Source organism: Gymnodraco acuticeps, unplaced genomic scaffold (genome assembly GCF_902827175.1).
Source record: "Gymnodraco acuticeps unplaced genomic scaffold, fGymAcu1.1, whole genome shotgun sequence".
Taxonomy (NCBI): Eukaryota; Metazoa; Chordata; class Actinopteri; order Perciformes; family Bathydraconidae; genus Gymnodraco; species Gymnodraco acuticeps.
The window spans coordinates 927,893-948,802 of NW_022990295.1; the positions used below are offsets into that span (position 1 = coordinate 927,893).

Sequence of the window (20,910 nt, forward strand, 5' to 3'; positions counted from 1 at the left end):
GCGGAAGAGGAAGAAGAAGGCGAGGAAGGGGAAAAAAACGCAGCTATGGTGCACACATATGCCACAAAAAACACAGATTGGTTAGCCCAGGTTTTTGGGGACATATTTTGCCCGTGTTTCTATTCAGAGCACTCTTCACAACAGGACAGAGCTCAAATGTTTGCCCACCCAAACAATGAGGGGATTTGTAGGAAGGAGAAAGTATTATTGTTAGTGAGAGTGGAGGACACCAGGCACCGGATGACACACACATGAAGGATGTAGACATGCTACAGTGAGTGGACGCAAACACACACATGGGCAGGTTATCAAACGCACACACGCACGAAACAGACAATACCCTCATAAGAGTATGAACTCCAATCTCTTTACTCTTTGTCTACTTACACACACAAACATGCACAGGCTGGTGAAAGCTGCCAGTATAATCGGAGTGAGTGAGTGTGTGTGTGTGTGTGTGTGTGTGTGTGTGCCCGTGTGTGTGTCACAGAGAGATGGAGGAGGTGGGCAGCAGACCAAAGCCATCCATCTAGGGGAGCCAATAGTGAACAGCATAGAATACAGGCTTCACAGCACTGAATGCACACTCCCACCACACACACACACACACACACACACACACACACACACACACACACACACACACACACACACACACACACACACACACACACACACACACACACACACACACACACACACACACACACACAACACACACACACACACACACACACACACACACACACACACACACACACACACACACACACACACACACACACACACACACACACAGTTTGGTGCCCTTGTGAGGGTTACAGCTCTCACGCTGTTAAGTTGGTGGAGCCCACAGCCATCAATCTTTACCCAGCAGCCTTGCCTGACCTGCCCTCTGACACAGACGCATATATACAGTACATACACAGTACACACATGGGCACACCCCTGCTCATCCAAAACCCTCCTCCTCCTTCCACACACACACTCACACAAGCACAAGTTGCACAAATGCAATATATCTTCTTCTCTTTTGTGCTCTTCTTTGTGAACTCCTCTCCATCTTTCCCTCTCTCCATCTTCCTCACTCCTTCTCCATCTTTATCTCTCCCGCGCAGACAGCTGCTACAGAGTGCATGGCGCTAACTGATCGGCGCCTCTAAAAATGATAGTAATCATGAGGCAGCTGATGAACAGTGGACTACAAAGGGGAATTACCATTGATTTTCATTCTTATAGGCGTGAGTTATGGCAGGGCATTGTGCACAGGAGCTCCCACTGTAAGACAAAAGGATCGGGCCGAGACTACAAGCTGAGATGTGAACCAGTCAATAGTCTGACCCCAAAAAGTAAAAACACTCTTGTAAATTAGGGTAACAGGGAAAGAGGTAGGGATACGAGAAAGAGGAGAGGGGAGGAGAGGATAGGCAAAGCCAGGAAAAAGGAAACATAAGGAAAGGAATGGAATCTAAAAGTGTGGAGAGTGTGGGCTATTTCAGTTTCAGAAGGAGTTGTCCACCATCTGTCCATAATTCAGGAATAAATGAAAACATGCACAAGTTTCGAGGGGTTGCAACTTGCAAGTAGACATTGCTAGTTCATTTTATGATTATCCTTACATGTTCGCACTATGTGATGATGATCTTTTTTGAAAGAACCTTATTGGCTAGGTTTGGTGGTTGGCGGTATGGCTAGATATATGGATACATATTTCCTTGTACGGATAATAGTTTAATGGTCATTTGATTGTGAAACCATAAATAGATAACTAATCAGATAGGAATCAGCCCTGGAAGATAGAGACAGATAATATGATATTTTAATAAAAATGCCCCAATATTGCAATATAACTATGGATATATAATATTGGTGATAGCAAACATCTTAAAACCTGTGAGCTTTCCATTCTCTTGACCTTACAACTCATGTGCTGCGTAAGAAGACCATGACATGTATTTTAAAGGTCCATAAGAATATATATTGACCACCAATAGTGCTATACTGCTCATTGTATTCAGCTAAAGCCACAATGATCTGGACTAATATAGAATAATATATAACATATAGCTTGATATTCCAGAAGCCAAATCTAAATCCTTTCTCACAAAGGGCTGTCAAGGTGCCCCAGGCGTCTGTGTTTAGGTAATTAGGCCACCTGTAGTCCACAAATACAACAAAGGATCGAAAGAATAATTGCACTAGCATCACTGGTACTGTGAGTGCGGCTGTTCCCCAGCAACACCTACCAGGCAGCGTTGCCGTGGGGGCTGTCGTCTAGGTGACAGAGCAGCTCCAAGGTCTGGGGGTTGTGGGCGGAGTTGTCAGGTGAATCATTGCTTCCTGTCTCCCAATCGCAGGGCATCCTCCAAACTGCCGCACAGGACACCACCCTGCTGTCACTGGCTGGAGGGGACAACACACACACACACACACACACACACACACACACACACACACACACACACACACACACACACACACACACACACACACACACACACACACACACTCATAAACAGAGTGTTAGAGTACAGTGTGTGTTTGTGTGGTTTACAGGAGCTAATGCGGTGACGTGAATACATCTTCCCCCCCAAATCCACATCACAAATTAGTTATGTTGGCACATCCACACCAGAGCCAGAGCTGCTAATTGGAACCAGTGGAGTAAATGTAGAATTGATACAGTAATTGGAGTAAAAGTTTGAGGCTGTAGGGCATAAACGATCACAGAGAGAGGGAGAGAGAAAGCAAAAAGCCTAATTTCTTTTTGGTGTAGATATTGACAGTGTGTGGGCAGGCGTTGGGCTATGAAACACTGGCGTTACGCCTATTTGTCAAATTAAAAAGCAACGTGCTGCGGGTCCACAGGCTCTTGAGTGGTTTTAGACAACCTTGCACTTGGAGTAAGTGGGCAAGCAATCATCTCGAACAAAAGCCTTTTCTTGTTCACGTATTGGAGTGCCGGTGGGAGGCGGTATGGAAGCGCTTTAGTGTTTGTGTGTTTGTACGTATACATATTTTTTCTGTGTGAATATGTGGTGTGCGCAGCAGTGCATTCTGGGCCCGTCTGAGCTTCAGCCCGGCCCAGAGAGGCTGTCATCCTGTGAACTCAAGCATGTAGAACTCAGAGACAGAAGTGAGATGGGGGAGAGGGTGGTGGAGGGTTATTTGGGGGGGGCACAGAGACAAAGATCCTGTCCCAGATGAGGCAAATATCCCAAACTCTAACTGCGTCTGGCCCTAGAAGATATCTTACACACAAATAACTAAGGTCCATACTAGCCATTCAGACACATTGAGGCACCGGTAGCTGGAATTTGCATACTGTATGGATATGCATTTAAAGGAATAGTTCTGATTGTTTGAACTCCAATTGAATATCCATTAACAGTGTACTACCGGTAGGCATGCCTCAAGTTTGGTGAACCAGACAGGAGAGACCGCATCGAAGCAAAGCAATGTACTGCTGTGGACGGTGGTACTGTAGCAACAACATTTATGATACCTAAAAGAAAACCTGCTTAAAAAAAACCAAAGTGGGTGTCACCAAAGTCACACAAAAACTCAGCGAAGCAGCGACGATAGACCAGAAACCTGTTTTTACAAAGTCAAACATTCCGTTTTTGTCAATGGAGTGTGGTTGCTTGGGCGAGAGAGTGTAGAAAAAATGGCTTAGGTGGCTAACAAGAGTTTTGCTTCTGCCCTTGTCCACAGCAGTATAATGCTCAGCCTACCTGTGCTTCTTCCTGTCTGTTTCTCCAAACTGGGAGTGTGCCGACCACCATTTATTCTATTTGATACACTGATTATGGGTACCTTAAGTACCTCCTTCCATCCCATTAAAAATATAAACCATCCAAAGAATGAGATGCAGGACATTGTATATAACCCTAACCCAATTTTATAAAAATAGATACACTGGAATTGCAAACATTATCAGCTGATTTTAACTAATAAAATATACATTGTTATTTTCTCCAATTTAGTTTACTATTTAAATATGGTGCAGAAAACCTGTGAAGTTTTAAAACTAAAATAAAACTACATATTGCAAAGATGATGTGCATGTGACCTTTTTAAAGATGTTCTCCTGTCTGACAGTGATTGTGCAGCCGCTGCTCTTATCCCACATGAGGTTCATCATGTCCACACATTAGTATTGATTCTATCAGACATGACTTCTTACACAGTAGCGGTAGCCGCTGTCGGACCTGTGAAGAGCGACTGTCTGTTATCGATCATCTGTTAAAGACCAACTACATGTCATGATTCTCAACCAAACTGCATGAGGTCATTAGACGGAAACAGAAAGGAAGGGTTTATGTAAAATAACAACAACAAAAAAAACAGAAAAAGGAAACAGAGTGACTAGATGCTTAAAGAGGCAGTGAACGGAGCCGGAGACAGAAGGAAACAGCAGGACTCACTTTTGTTATAGCAGGTGGTAAGCACAGCCTTATCGGCAGGACTGGCTCCAATGTGCCATATCTCCCCAGCTTGGTGCAGAAGGACATTCTTATTAATGATGTTATTCTCATCATCAAAGTCAATGATGTGGATCTGGAAGAGAAGCAGAGACAGAGAGATGTGTCAAGGTGGGTTCTAGAGTTAAAACACTGCATGCACACACACACACACATACCATGTATACATCACTTCAGGGGACATTACATTGACTTACATGCATTTCCTGGAGACTTATCCTAACCTTAACCATAACCAACACATGCCTAACCCTAACCCTTACCCTAACCCTAATCCTAATCCTAACCAAGTCTTCACCCTAAAATGAATGATTCCCCTTATGGGGACCTCCAATTTGTCCCCATAAGGGAGGCAAGTCCCCACACGTGACTATGTAAACAGATTTAGGTCCCCACAAGTATAGTAATGCTAGGCCACACACACACACACATTACATTACATTACATTGCATTTAGCTGACGCTTTTATCCAAAGCGACTTACAATAAGTACATTCGACCAGGAAGACACAACCTTGAAGAAAACAGAATCATATAAGTACATCAGGTTTCATAGAGCCAAACATTTCAAGTGCTACTCAACTGGCTTTAGATAAGCTAGTCCTTTATTAGTATCAGAGATGGGGACTCGAGTTTTTGACTCGGACTCGAGTCGCACTTAAGTCGCACACACAGAGACTTCAGACTTGACTTGGACTCCTGCTCAAAAGACTTCGGACTCGACATGGACTCGTGTTTTGGGACTCGTGAACAATCATTGTGTTTTCTATTTTTGGCGTATTAACATTGAGGAAACTCTGAAACGTCTGACGGGCGTCCTTCCTTTTTTTCATGGTAACCTCATTACGCAGGTGCGCGCCTCTCGCACTACCTCATGGTAACACCATGGCGACCGGCGGCACACCTGCAGCTGTACCGCTTGTAATTAGGTTCAACTATAAAAACTTCGAACAAAACGCCGGCGGCACCAACAAAAGGAGTGCACACTGCAAAGTCTGCAATATTAAAATCAAGGATGCTGGTGCAACAACGTCAAATTTCATCAGGCACTTGAAAACTCACCCGGAGAGGTCAGTCACATTAACGCATATGGACGGTTAGCAAACATGTTTAGCTCAGCATCAGCTATGTAATGTTAACTTAGCTTGCTACTAGCTTTGTAACTGAATATTTGAAAAGATGAGTGAATGTTTGCTTGTCACACTTGTTTGCGTTGAGTGGCGTTGACATCCAACTCTTGACATGACATAAAAAAGGTCGGTAACGTTAATCATTACGTTCCGCTGCCACCATCTACTGGCTAACGTGAAACGTAGAAAAATACATAGTTACATACATAAATACATCTGTCGGTTTATAGGCAGGTTACAGGTTTATTGTTGACCACGTAACGTTAATGTTACAGGTTTATCAGGTTACCATTACACTGGGTTTGAGTGAGAGGATAGAGGAATATGTTTATTTATAGTAGACTTAAAATATGTCATTAGAGACCCAGTGTAATTAAACAATACGGTTGCAGACGTCACATTTTAACATTTTTGTCCACTGGCCAAATGGCTAGCCTAGTGAATGTTGAAATGTTACCAGCCACTCAATAGATTGTCATTGTTATTTGTGGCTGGTGCGTGCAACATACAGTACCAGCCACTTGCATGATTTACCAGCATTTGGCTGGTAAATGGTGTTAATGGTAGATATCTCTTTTGGAACAGGTCATGTTTTAATATCACCAGTTCAGTATATTTCAGATAATATTGCAGCAATAGTTTTTTAGTTGCAAATGGAACAGAACAAATGTTTACTTTTAAGTACTTTTAACATAGTTTCCCTGCGGGGGATTAATAAAGTATTTGTGATACTGATTTCTGATTCTGAAGTGTTTTGCTTATCAGTTGTTTGCATTTAGCTAAAGTGTGATGTTTTTCCTCATATTGCATTGCAATAGCCTGTTTAAAGTGATCATATAACAAAGCACTTATATGCTAATGAAGGACTGGCTTATCTATAGCCAGTTGAGTAGCACTTGAAATGTTTGGCTCTATGAAACCTGATGTACTTATATGATTCTATTTTCTTCAAGGTTGTGTCTTCCTGGTCGAATGTACTTATTGTAAGTCACTTTGGATAAAAGTGTCAGCTAAATGCAATGTAATGTAATATAACAAACAACTAATCAGTACTGATACTGTATGCTAATAGATATAGGAGTGATAATAATACAGTAAATGCTTTGAATTTCTTAGATATAGTTGTGCAGTATTCTTAACAGACTGGATAGCAGCAGACAATAGAAGGCTTATTACAACCAGAAGAGACATGAGACTGTTATTTTTTAAAGACTTGATCAAGTCTCACCCCACAAAGACTTGAGACTTGACTTGGACTCGTGACCAAAGACTTGAGACTTGCAAAAAAAGACTTGTGATCATCTCTGATTAGTATATAAGTGCTTTGTTAGTAATTATATCGCTCGAAGTGGAGTCGAAAGAGATGAGTTTTCAGTCTGCGCCGGAAGATGTGCAAGCTTTCTGCTGTCCTGGGCCCAGGAGTTCAAAACTTTTAATCCCTATCTGATCAGATCAGATTTGGATTTTTGGGAGTTCAAAACCAAACAACAGGATTAGGATCATTTTGATATCCGATCAGATCAGGAAATCCAATCCAAGCTTTAATCTGGATTACATTTTCAAAACGGGTAGTTCAAACCGACAACACAGGATTGGGATCAGTTTGATCCCAAACAACTGGATTATCCTGATCCCACCAGAGGGGTGGATTTCCAGTGGATTACCAGAGCAAAATGTAGGCCTACTGTACCATTTATTTAAAAATATGTTTCAATATAAATAAGATGGCAAAGTTTGTTAACTGAAATAATACACCATTTTTAGCCTTCATGGCAAATCAATTTTATTTTTCATTTTTTGGTCACGTTTGTGGTGGCCTATTTTGTTTTCAACCAAATATTGATGACATAAATGTTTATGCTCATGAAAGTATCACAACAAAGATTGTCAATCACAAATGTAATTTAGATTAAAGCAAAAATATCTTCAACAAAAAAAAAAGTCCATCATCTGTCATCACCTTTCAAAAGTAATTGCGTAATTGTCTTCCTTGTATTATTTTTCATGTCCACTAGATGGTGATCGGTAGGATTAAAGCACTGATATTCAGGATCTAGTCATCTTGAAAAATCGTAATCTGGATCAGGGTGATCCTATCCTGAATTGCTTTGAACTCCAGGGACAAACTCTGGCCAACTTGTCTGATCCTGGATCACAAAAAATGGGAATTCAAAATCTAATCGGATCTGATTGAGATTAAAAGTTTTGAACTCCTGGGCCCTGATGTCAATGGGGAGCTCATTCCACCATTTTGGAGCCAGGATAGCAAACCCACGTGTTTTTGCTGATGGGAACTTGGGTCGGTGTGTGTGTGTGTGTGACACACACACACACACACACACACACACACACACACACACACACACACACACACACACACACACCACACACACACACACACACACACCACACACACACACACACACACACACACACACACACACACACACACACACACACACACACACACACACACACACACACACACACACACACACACACACACCACACACACACACACACACACACACACACACACACACACACACACACACACACACACACACACACACACACACACACACACACACACACACACACACACACACACACACACACCACACACACACACACACACACACACACACACACACACACACACACACACACACACACAGCTCCACTTTCTCCTCTGGACCCCCAAAAAACATCTTTTCATCTTGATTTGGCCTTTAAAACGGTGATTAAGACACTTTTAGAAGCCACGTTGGATCCCTGGGAGTTCTGCATATGACACGTAGAAGGAGTCAGAGGAAATGGAACAACAAAAAGGAAATCCATGAAACTTATTCCATCTTTGTTTCTATTTGACGAGTGGCGCTGCTAAAAGGGGCTGTGGATGAGGTACATTATCTTTGTTTTAGTAAAAGTGCTTTCATTGTGTACTTATATAAAAGGAATTTATTGTGCACCAACCTTTGGCAGCAGATGGTAATTTGGCTATAGCTATACTCCAGTTCTAAAGGTCTAGATTTGATCTGCATAGTGTGTAATTTATCATTAAAGAGTGAGAGTCTAGGGGTGAAATCAAGGAAAAAGGGAAAAGTAGATTATGATTTTGTAAAACATTTGAGTTGCACCTTGCACATAAGTTTAGCAAAAAAAGGTGATTGATGTTACTCTCATCGGAGAACATGGCGCCCTGATTGTCTATGATAGCATTCTTTGTGTTGAAATATAGCTTCAACCCAGAACATTTTAAATATGAGGTTTGCATATTTTAAATATAATTCAGTGAGACTGGGGGAACACAGGAAAGTATTATTTAAGGGTGATTTCAATCAAAGATTGGTCTGGAAAACCCATTCAGTTTTTCTGCTTTTACTATTGATGTTGTTCATGAAACCTTAACCAAGTTAGATCCTAAGAAACCGGCTGGTCCGGATAACGTAGAACCTTTCTTTTTAAAGATAGCTGCAGATTTTATTGCACAACATCTTACTTCTTTCCCTCAGCACGAAGACAATTCCAAAAGTATGGAAGTCAGCTTATGTCCTGCCTTTACTAAAAGGAGGGGAGGCCACTTTATTAAATAAGTATAGGTGTTACAGTGTGTGAAGCAGGTAGGACCCAAATGCAGATTAACGTGAAAATTCCTTTATTTCAAGGCTATACTAACAAAGACAGAACAGAACACTCACCGAGGACAAGCCAAATCACAAGACGAACTAACACTGAACACAGGAAGAGAACAGACTAAATACAGGGAGGGGTAATCACAAGACGAGAAACAGCCGGGCAGGGGAGGAGAAACACAAGGGCCACAGGTGAACACAATCAGACAACTAGACACACCAGGGAAACTAACGACAGGGGAAAAACACAGGAAGAAGGACCAGACAATATACACGGAGGAAAATACCCATAACCAGACATACAAAACTACAAACGTGACAAAACATGAGAATCCTGACATAGGCCCATCTCTAAATGGTCAGTTCTGGCTAAAGTTCTTGAAAGCCTAGTGAGTGAACAGGTAAAGGAGTTTTTAATATATTAATGACATCCTATGTAAAATCAGTCAGGTTTCAGAAAGCAACACAGCACCATCACTGCGACAATGAAAGTGGTGAATGATATTGCGGGTATCTTAGAGAATAAGCAGAGTTGTGCAGCTCTGTTTATTGATCTTTCCAAAGCGTTCAACACCGCCGATCACCATATCTTGAAGCAGAGGCTGGCCAGTATTGGCATATCCAGCCATGCAGTGGGGTGGTTGGTGAACTACCTCTCTGAAAGGTCCCAATGTGTTCAATTTGATGGGCTCACTTTTGAGTAGTTAAACATTACAAATGGTGTACCACAAGGTTCTGTTTTAGGTCCACTATTATTCTCCATATATATCAACAGTTTAGGCCAAAATGTGGATTGAGCAACTTTACATTTGTATGCGGACGATACCGTGATGTATTGTGCAGGTCCCTCTATTAAGGAGGCTGTTGTTAAATTGCAGGCTGTTTTTAATATTATTCAGACTCAGCTCTCTGAACTAAAGCTTATTTTAAATGTTGATAAAACCAAGGTAATGCTATTTTCAAAAGCCAAAAATACACCAGAGACCGCTTTGGATATTGTAACTGCACGAGGAAAGATACTTGAAGTGGTTACCTGTTATAAATACCTAGGTATCTGGCTTGATGATTGTCTTACTTTTAAACTTCAGGTCATTAATCTGCTTAAAAAGCTGAGGGTTAGGCTAGGTTGCTTTTTCAGAAACAAGTCCTGTTTCTCACTTGAGGCCAGGAAAAGGCTAGTCACTGTGACCTTTTTACCTGTGCTGGATGGTGATCTGATTTATATGAATGCACCTGCCTGAACAAGTTAGATGCCGCCTATCACAGTGCACTGAGATTTGTTACTAATTGTAAGGCACTTACTCATCACTGTACCCTGTATGCCAGGGCAGGTTTGCCTTCACTTACTGTACGGAGGCTCAGTCATTGGTACATGTTCATATATAAAGCCATGTTGGGTAAACTCCCATCTTATATCTGCTCTCTGATCACACAGAGAGTTGCAGCTAGCTATTGCCTGAGATCACATGATGGTGGTATTGTTACATGTGCCAAGAGCAAGGACTGACTTAGGTACGAAAGCTTTTATGTGCGCAGCTCCTCTTGCTTGGAACAATCTTCAAAAAGAATTGAAACTGAGCAATTTGGTTCCAATGCATGTTTTTAAAGCTAGGATAGGTGAAATGCTCTTTGATACTGTTGGTACTTGTAAATGTCGATAGATATGTAAATGTAGCCCTGTAAATATGATGTATGATGTCCTTTATTGTTTTATGTTTCATGTGTAACCTACTTGCTGCAGGTCTCCCTTGAAAAAGAGATCAATGATCTCAATGGGACCACCTGGTTAAATAAAGGTTTGAAATGAAATGAAAATTGGCTAGCACTCCAACACAATGTACGGGATAGGCTAAGGAGCGGGGAATCTCTAAGCGGTTGACCAATCAGAGCAGACTGAGCTCTTGATTCAACACAATTTAAATGTCAGGTAAGGAATTGAATGATGGCTGGAATTCATTATCTTCTTGTCACTTGTGTGGTTTTGAATACAATTTTAGTAAAGTATTTCTACCTATAGAAAGGAACAATGCTACTTTTCAGATTACATTTGAAAATGTAATATGCATACCAATAACTCGTTAACAGTTACCTAAACTTCTATATTACACAAGGCACCTGAAATACTCACAGGTCTCCTTGACCTGGTCTACCGCCGAGACCTGAGCTGCACTTGAAAACAAATCAACAGTTGTCTAGATGTTATAGCAAACATGCTAAACTTTTATCCATAAGAACTTAATAGAAACTCCTCCTCCTCCTCACTGAGTTTGTTTTTTTAGATGGAAATCTATTCCAAGAGGGTCCTCAATTGAATGCAGTTCAGGGCCCACAAAGCAGTAAAACAGTGAGGGTCTCAAGGTTTGATCAGACAATTAATGGCGGTTTCTCCCATAAGAGAGACACTTACAGCACCTTGGGGGACCGTTAATGGGGTTGCACTGGACAATAACTCCTGCTAGGCACTTCCACTCCCCTTCCCTGTACTACTTTTACAGGCTAGGAAAAAAAAAGGATGAAAGGAGAAGGCGTGAGTAGGAGGAGGAGAAGAGCACCGTAGCGCCAGCATCCTTCAGCCTCCTCAAAGTCAGCTAGGCGGCTATTAACCTTGGGTTGGACTGCATCGAGCAAAAAATTATTACGCAAAGTTATAATTTTATGGTGGTGTGGGAGCGGTACAAATAAATTCAGGCTGGCGGGACAGGGTAATTGGAGGGCCTGGTAATAGGGTCCCCCTAAATGAACCTAGGTGTGAGAGGATAGAGAAGTTCTAGCCCTCCTCCCCCAGGTGATTTATCCCTCGTTCTTCCAGGCTTGGGGAGTGACTCATAGCCTTCAGCCACTTGGGCACCCAGCCCGGCACTTTTAATTATGTGCCGATGTTGGGAGGAATGGAGGAAAGGAAAGGGGAGAGGGAGATCAGGAAGAGGGGGTAAGGGAAGGATAAAGCCAAGCTGGCTCTCACACCCCCCCCCCTCCTACTTCAGGGTCCTCTCCACTAAAGCTCTTTAGCCGCACAGATGACAGTAAGCGGGGTGGAGGAGTAGCGAGCGTGTGAGAGGTGCCAAGCTCGGGCGCTTTATCTCGTTTGCAGCCTTAAATGCCATGCCGACGTGCCCTCCTATTTGTCATTCCTGCTATTGGTCTCTGAGGGATTTGAGAGGTGCTCTGCGAGTTAAGAGAGACATTTCCACCCTGCATTATGCTTAATGGGAGGTGGAGAGGCCAGCAGGCTTATGGATACAGCAGGAGCAATCAGCGCTGAAATGCCCATCGGAAAAACATTTTTCACAATGTAAGTTCAAACTTAGACGAATTGAGCTCACCAATGTTGGCCAGCAAAGTTATGCAGAGTGCGAAAGACAATGAGCTTCATGAATAAAACGGACCGCTCTGACTGAGTCAAATGTAGGGTCATCTCAAAGAACATGGCCCAAAAGATGAATAATGACCCCTATTAGATTCACGGCTTCGAATGCTCTTTGACATAAATCTAAGAAAAAGTCCGTAAAGTTCGTTTTCTTTACACTTAACTACATGGATTGATTTTGCTTTGTTTTAAAGTAAACAACTTAAGTAAAACAATTTATTAAAAATAATAAATAGGTATTATCCAAAAGAAACATCATTCTATTAGCACTAAAGGAATTAGCAACAATTTAGTAGTTATTTGCATTATGTGCCAGATGGATCTAATCAGTTTGAGAGATGTTGGATGTGCCAGATGGATCTAATCAGTTTGAGAGATGTTGGTGTGCAATGATGTGGATCCTAGCCCTAAAATGTAACTTAGGAAAATATCCAAACAACTTCCATGGAACTTTCTGTATTAGAAAGTTACACACAACTACAATTGGAAAGGGATTTTCAGGGGCCGTGTGTCGATTTAAAGAACTTTGTTTTTAAAGAATATTGAGGCTTAGACTGTGACAGTTATTGGACCAATCTAGTGTTGGGTTATACTTAACTAGTTTCTACGACACGTTGTCCAATATCTTTAGATGTTCCGAGCGGCCGTACTCAAAGGCGTAGTAAAAAGTGAAAAGTTCTAAACCTGGCTCCCTTCAGAGCTGGGTAACGAGTTGGAAACAAACATTAAAGTCAGGAAGATACAGGCGTATCGTTGCTTTTGCTGGGAATTGTGAATGAAAACCATGCCCTCTTAAGTGGATCTTGAGTTCACATACCGAATACCTCAGCATCTAAAAAGGCTAGGTAGAGTCAGATTGGAAACCACTTACTGTGCGACCTAAGACCAACGTTTTGGCCATCAGCTGAGACATCACAGAATTGGAAAGTCTACACTAGCCTCAAGGTAAATCGATTAATAATGAGTAATAAGACCATTCATTACGTAAATCGAGTGACTGTCCTGTGATTATTCACCCTACTATTGAACAATTTGCTTCTGATTCTCTCGTGTCTCAGCTTTGCACTAATGCCAGAATAGTGAAAGTGTTAGGAAGAGTATATTAAGCTCCTGTCAGAGTGTAATAAGAAATCACACAGATCGACTGTGCTGTATTGTCACTATTCCCAACAAGCTCTGTATTAGACTCGCTACACAGCACTTGGATTGAACTACGTCTGTATTCAGTGGCAGACCGTTTTCACACTGCAGTCTGCCAGAGAAATAGGCTTGTTTCTTCAAGGCAGAAATGCTGTACATCTGTGTGTGTGTCTCACTCTCTCTCTCTCTCTCTCTCTCACTTTCTCTCCATCTCTCTCTCAGAGAGCTAATTATTTCTCCCCGTTTAGAGCCAACTGTTTCTGTCATCTGTCTCTGTAATGACCTCTGCAAGATGTGCATGCATGCACACACCCCACTCTCTATCTTTTTTCTCCTACAAGCACTCTCACAGCACAAAACCCTCACCAACACTCAGAAATACAGGCAAAGAAACCATACAACATGGATGCACAATATGCAACAGATATTTCCGCTATTAACGATAACTCTAGCAGTTGCAGTTGAGGGTCGGACTGCGGCTCCTCGGCTACACCTGAAGTCCCTATCTATCTGAAACAAATAGTTGATAAAGAGAATTTCAAAATCCTGACACAAAAGTCAAGAATTCTGATAACTGATAAACTGCTTATCGTTAAAGAATGGGTCAATTAACAGACAATTAGTCCAACAATATTCCCATGAGTTTATGTGTTCTTGTCATATTCAGTCAAACACGGTAAACACTGATTGCAACTTATTAAATTTACCCCGTTTATTTCTTCTTCTTTCTTTTTTTATGGGCCCTATTATGCCCATTTTCAGGTTTCCTAATTGTATTTTCTGCCTCTACTGTGACATGTTTACATGCTTAATGTTTGAAAAGGTCTTTATTTATCTCATACTGCCTGTGCAGCACTTATTTTCGACTTTTGTCTGAAACCAGAGCCCTGTCTGCTCTAAAAAGCTTAATAGGGCCCCTTTAAAGATTAATTTTCTCTGTGTTATGAGGTTTTTTAGAGCAACAAATTAAGTAAGACAATAACAGCGGTTTAATCGTTTTGATTTTGTCGAGCAACAATGTTACAAACCTCACATTTTAAATGTGTTTCTAGCAGATCTTGCTGTTTTTCTCTGGTTTAAATGAGTCTACATTATGAATCATGATGTAAACTTGGGCCATGGAACATTTCCATGGGACCTTTATCCAGATCGCCTTGATGTCCAAGTGGGTACACTTCATAAAATATAACCACAACATCCTGGGTTATTTGCAAAAATGGCAAAAAATAAATAAATGTTATCCAATGTGCACTTAAAGACAACCCTGGCTATTGTTGCTTTAGGACTGGCAATGAACAGAATGAATGGACATGGAAAGGTTACCAGCAATACAAGGTAACAGTTGTCAGGTATGTTCTTAAGTTTTGGTCTTTAATGTATTTTATTTTATTTGACATTCATTGATAAGTACAAAGCTTCTTCAGCTTTTTGCTTTTAAATATTTGTCATGTATTGTAGAGGGAGCCACAATTGACCATTATTTGCAATTACTGGTAATAATGATAAGGGGTCATCGTTGACCTCACAGCATATTGATCTTGTTGGCCTTTTGGGTCTATTCAAGCATTTGTAACCTTTTTACAATTTGCAGGACCAAACCCTATTGTATGACAACAAGACTCTTGAATACATACCGGAATCTTTCTGCACTCAAATCCTGATTGCCTTGAATACATTTCCTGACTAAAATCAGAACTGTTGAATCTTAGCTTCAGGTCTTAACATTAACAAACAAAAAAGTTTCTTCAAACTTTTTTCAACTCCAGTATGATCTGATTTTGTTCTTCTTCTAATTGGCCTCTTAAACTCCATGTCATAATGTTGACTACTATCATGCATCTAATTTGAAATTGAGATGCAATGCAAGAGGTTATTTGGTCATGTGCATTTGGTCATGCGCTTCACATTTAACAGATATTAAAAAACAAGTCTGCCTGCTTCTGACCTAGAGAAGGTTATTAATTTGTTCATTCAGTTCATCTGTATGTGTTATACCAACGACGGAAATAAATTAGACATCTGCCATTGAATAAAAATACATTTACATTTAAAACCCTTCAAAAACGTTTAATTAAAATCCCATAATCCCTATTGGACTACTTTTTTGTGAGACCTTATAACCTTGGAAAGCAAACTGAAAAGAGAAAGTTTACTCCTTCCACTTTAGTGTCAAACTAATGTTTCTGAAATCTTAATACCTTATGTCCACTCTCAAAAGAAACTAACTTTCAGAAACATTTAACACATGAAAAAAATAACTCCAAGTTAACCTTATTTCACAGTAGTTGAACAGTATCTAGAATAAGCCGGAATCACATATTTTAATTGAAAAATAATGATAAGGTGTATTGGATCTTATGTATGTGTTTTACTTTTCCTGTTTACCTGCATTTTACCTTAATGTTCATTTTAAATTCTACACATATGTTATGGTCGAGTCCATTGTTACAACTACTGAGCAGAGGAGATGCAGCATCATGGATACTTGTTCCTATTATTATAAAGAGCCATTTGGGATTTGGGGACACAAACTACTGCTGTGAACTAAGTAAAGTAAAATAGGAGTTCCCTTCTGTTGCAGACATCTTCCTTCCTATTGCTGTAAATGGAATGACATGTCTGTCATTAAGAATTGTTCTTACCTGGTTGTCAAATTTTAGGGACTGTGTGCCCACAAGGAAACGGATGGCATCAGTTTCAGCTGTCTGGGCTGTAAGCGCTCGTGCCTGCAATATGATACAAAATAACACGACTAATAAAATAATATTCATACTGTACAATAGATCAGAGAATTGCTTAGAAGTATACAGAATGGAGTAAAGCTTTCAGCCGGGTAAACATAAATATATAAATATACAGTCTATGGTAAACACATAATGAATGGTGACAGTACCTGGAATTCGAGTCCATAAATGACAGGAGCGTCGTCCTCCATGTTTCAGTCTGTTTCCCAGAGCTTTCTTAGCGTTTTATTTGTGTTTTATAAACCTCGTCTCACGGTCAAAACACTACAAAAATACTGCATCTGAACCACGTACTGCACAAACACAACACAGTTGATCCACTTCCGCGATTCAGAATTGGAAAGAACGAAGCCTAGGACTAAACTACGTAACGACAGCCGTGCAACGTTCTAAAGGTTTTTAAAGTTACGTAAAAAACGTCGGGAATACAAAATATCAGCGTCATGAAATGTGTCTGCTCTTGAATACCGTAGATGCAGCTTTCCTTTGGAACTGCGCATGCGCAGTATATGTATATCTGTCAGTGCAGTAAGGTAAGAACATAATCGTGTTTGTTTCAGTTTTGTATTTGTTGTTTGCCTTTTCGGTTTTATAAGAATATCGCGGTAGTATGTTTCGTGCTTTTTAAAACGAGGAGAGCTATGAGTCGAGCATGTTTTCTACATTTGCAACCAGCTGCTTAGTTAAAATAGCTTGATAGCCAACCGGCTAATGTAGCATTAGCCAGATAGCCAGTAATACACAGACAGCGAACCTGCGATATATCTGCTAACGGCTCTTTCGTGACAGGACGTTAAGCACGGATAAAAGAGCTGAAGCTGACTCGTTTATCTCCAGATGTAACTGTGAACGTAAGCTCAATGACGATGACTAGAGCTCGTAAAAAATAGCGTTTACCTATGTTGACAGGAAGTGATTGAGAAAAATGCTGCACAGTGTTGTACAATTACGCAGAGAGTATGAGTCTGTCACAGTTTACATTACATCAAAAGGCATTTCTTGATTTTTCAGGAGCAGTAAGATGGACAGTGAGGAGGCTCCTGCTCAGAGGCCAGTCACCTTGGAGATCACAGTGGAAGATGCAACCGCTGAAGCCCCAGGCCCAGACCCTCCAAAGCTAACCATCAGCCAAACCCCACTCAGAGAAAATCTCCTTCCCCAGGTAGAGAGCATCGACTTGGGCGGGGAGTTTTCCACCCCCCAGGAAGACAGCAGTGCTACACCTTCAGAGAGCCTGATGGACAAGCTAAATGACCAGATGATGGAGAGCGTCCTGATTTCTGACTCGCCTAACAACAGTGAGGAGGAGGACGACGACGACGACGTAGCCCCCATGGACTCCTTTCTAGATGCAGTGGAGGAGGAAGATCATTTTCACGAGACATCAGTCGACAAAGAGGAACAAGGTGAAATAGGTCAGAATACGACTGAGATTGAAGTTACAGTGGAGGAACAGGAGAAGGATAGCTCTGTGGAGAAAGTGGATGAAGAAACCAGGGAGCAGACAGACACTGAGGAGCAGGTGATATCCTGTGTTTCACTCCAAGTTGACGAGCACAGCCCGTCTGATCCCAACAGTGGGGAACCGTCACTACTAGAAGCTCAAGAGACGAAAGATTACTCTGTGCCGGTGTGCACTATATTCAGCCATGGCACCCATCCAAAGTCTTTGGTGCCCGATGGATTCCAGCCCACCCTCATCAAGTCCCCCAGTTTTAGCATGGGGAGCGGTGTAGAAACCAGTGAGGCAGTGACCCCCAGCAAGCTGATGGCCCCCCTCGTGTGCCAGCCCAGCCCCAGCCTCAGTAAGTTCTTCAATGATAACGGACATGTCAACCCAGCCTCAGATTTCTTTGATTCCTTCACTGTCCCCTCCTCCTTCATCTCTGTTTCAAACCCAAATGCTGACATCCCTCCTGGTGCCACCCCAGCGTCCATAGCCCCCACCCCTGAGCGCCAGCTCTCCTCCACCTCCTCCTCCATCTCCAACCCCGGTGGAGCTCTGGACTCTGGTGCTCCCACTCCTAGTTCAGTGTTTGCCCCATCTGAATCCACCACCAAGGCGCAACCTCCTCCATCCCAAGAAGCCCCAGCTCAAGCCCCTGCCCCAGCCCCTCAGCCGCAGCCCTTCAACACGCTCCAGGCTGTGTTTTCGGGCAGTGATGACCCATTTGCGACAGCGCTGAGCCTGAGTGAGGTGGACCGGCGCCATGATTCCTGGCTGCCATCTGAGGAGACCAGGAAGTTGCTGATCTCTGTGGCCACCCAGCAGTACAGCCCTGCCTATGTAGAGACCACCAGACTCACTATGCCCGGACTCAAGTTTGACAACCTTCAGGTGAGACTTCAGACAACATATTTCTTTGGAAAGTTTTGAGAGCTGTTATATAGGCTGTTAACCAGGGCTTTAACACTGAGGTTTGAGAAGCATGTGCATATTTACTTTCCTAAAGTATTGCTACATGCTGGTGAAAGTAGCTACTGAAAAATGGCTAGCTTGAGTTGATGGCACAGTATAACAACATCAAACAGCTCAGGTTCAGGCTTGTCGCAAAACAATTATTTATCATGCATATTAAACATTCGTTTAACAAAAACATAATTTCATACAAACTCAATATGATAGTAGTAGCCCATATATGCCTGGCTATATCTGTCTGCATCATGGGAAATGTCAGATAGTGTTTTTGAAGCTTGTTCTATACTAGGGACTTAAAGTCAGGTAAAAAACAGTTAAATAAAAATACCCTCACAAGTTTTGAGACACTTTTACATGCCGTGTCTGCTCCAAACAACCATTAAGAACAATTTCATTCTAATATTTATGAACACAGAAAAGCAGCAAAACACTTGAGAAGAGAAAATGGTTGCTGGTGTAACGATTGTGACGATACATCAATCGATAAATTGCTTCAGCTCTAGCAGTATTATATTTCAGCACAACGCTCTTATCACATTCTTCATGAAAAGCAGCTAGGACATGACAATAGTAGTGACACGGTCATTTGTGTAAAGATTGTAGCTACATGTTTAAAATCTTCTAATGTTAAAGGTAAGGCATTTATCAAGGCTTGGGCTCCACCATGATCATCCATTTGGTTTAACACATTTCTCAAATGATGCTCTGGCACAACAGGCAGCGTGTGGACACTTGCCACTCATCAACAAGCAGTCGTACACACACTCTTCATTGGCTATTGTGTCACCATGTCATGTTTTTTTCCCTCATAAACTCCCTCTGAGCTCCTTCAACAGTAACATGTATTTGTAATAACAACTCTTGAGTGATGAAACATCAATTCACTTATTTATTCAATTAAATGTGATGGTGTACGTCCACCTCCCAGCTTAGATTGTGTTCATTATCCTCCTCAGTGTGTTTGAATGCCTGCCTGAATAAATGAATACAAATCAAGGATTTCTTTTTTCCATCATCTTGGTGTTTATGCCTACTAAAAGCCCATTTTCAGCAAACAAATTAGATCCACTCTAAAGCTGGATTAAAGAGTATTCTGAACCTGTTTTCTTTTCTTTCCTATTTGGGCAGAATATATTTTTAACTGATTGTTTTTAAATCCAGAACTAAGGATGTCCAGATTAAGTTTATTAAAAGAAAATTGCCCCAATCGGCTTTATTGTTGATTCAAAAAGTACTGATATTTTAAATCCTGCATGTCATTTTCAGGTTCTTTTAGCATGACATGACTAAGGCATATGCACTTCTATTATGTGCTATTTCATGATGTTAAATGCATGTGTCTGTGTTTTGCTGCAGGGCGATGCTGTTAAAGACTTAATGCTTCGTTTCCTGGGAGAAGCGGCGGCAATGAAGCGTCAGGTCCTCACCGCCAACTCTGTGGAGCAGTCCTTCACGGGCCTCAAACGTCTCATCGTAAGTCACCTGCTCTTCTTCCTTTCTGTGACCCGTTTGTTCCTGTTCTTTTCGCAGGTTCAGAGCATCATCCACTTTGTGCCAGTGCCTCTACTGTTGCAGTATAGTCATCATTATTTTAGCTTTGGTGGTCATTTGTGATAATTGATGTCTTTGCATAATAAGCATGCAGTTGGAACAACCTCTTAGCTTGACCGTTCACTCCTGACCCTGAAACTGTTGTTGATAAAACAATCTCCCCTCAAGGTTCGCGTATGATCCTGTGCCAGATTTGAAAAATGTATCACACAGTCTGCATCAGCAGATAAGTTTTGCCTAGTTTTCATTATTCACAACATCTACAGTTCCATCAACTGAGTTATCTTCATCTGATGATGAGGACTGTTAATATGATTTCACTGGGCCAGAATGAAGGTGCTTTTATAGTTATTATTTTCCTACCGGGATACACACTTTTTTATTTATTGTGCTAATATATTTATAGTCAATATCACAGAGGAGGAGTATGTACACTTACAG

The 20,910-nt window shown here is 41.5% G+C and overlaps 2 protein-coding genes across 3 annotated transcripts in view; one reads left to right on the forward strand and one right to left on the reverse strand.

Annotated features, from left to right (window-relative positions):
* The window catches only part of eipr1 (EARP complex and GARP complex interacting protein 1), a 57,416-nt gene extending 40,523 nt beyond the window's left edge, over positions 1 to 16,893 (reverse strand). The window contains exons 1-4 of the mRNA XM_034222481.1: positions 16,649 to 16,893; positions 16,398 to 16,481; positions 4,428 to 4,560; positions 2,247 to 2,403 (exon numbers count right to left, since the gene is read on the reverse strand). Coding sequence (XP_034078372.1) covers positions 2,247 to 2,403; positions 4,428 to 4,560; positions 16,398 to 16,481; positions 16,649 to 16,690 — 416 coding nt within the window. The 5' untranslated portion in view covers positions 16,691 to 16,893. The remainder of the gene's footprint in view (positions 1 to 2,246; positions 2,404 to 4,427; positions 4,561 to 16,397; positions 16,482 to 16,648) is intronic.
* Positions 16,894 to 16,997: 104 nt separating this feature from the next.
* trappc12 (trafficking protein particle complex 12) overlaps positions 16,998 to 20,910 on the forward strand; it is a 42,068-nt gene continuing 38,155 nt past the window's right edge. The window contains exons 1-3 of one of the 2 annotated variants that reach the window (XM_034222479.1): positions 16,998 to 17,032; positions 17,511 to 18,837; positions 20,275 to 20,391. In XM_034222479.1, the coding sequence (XP_034078370.1) occupies positions 16,998 to 17,032; positions 17,511 to 18,837; positions 20,275 to 20,391 (1,479 nt within the window). The other variant, XM_034222480.1, reaches the window with a different exon arrangement.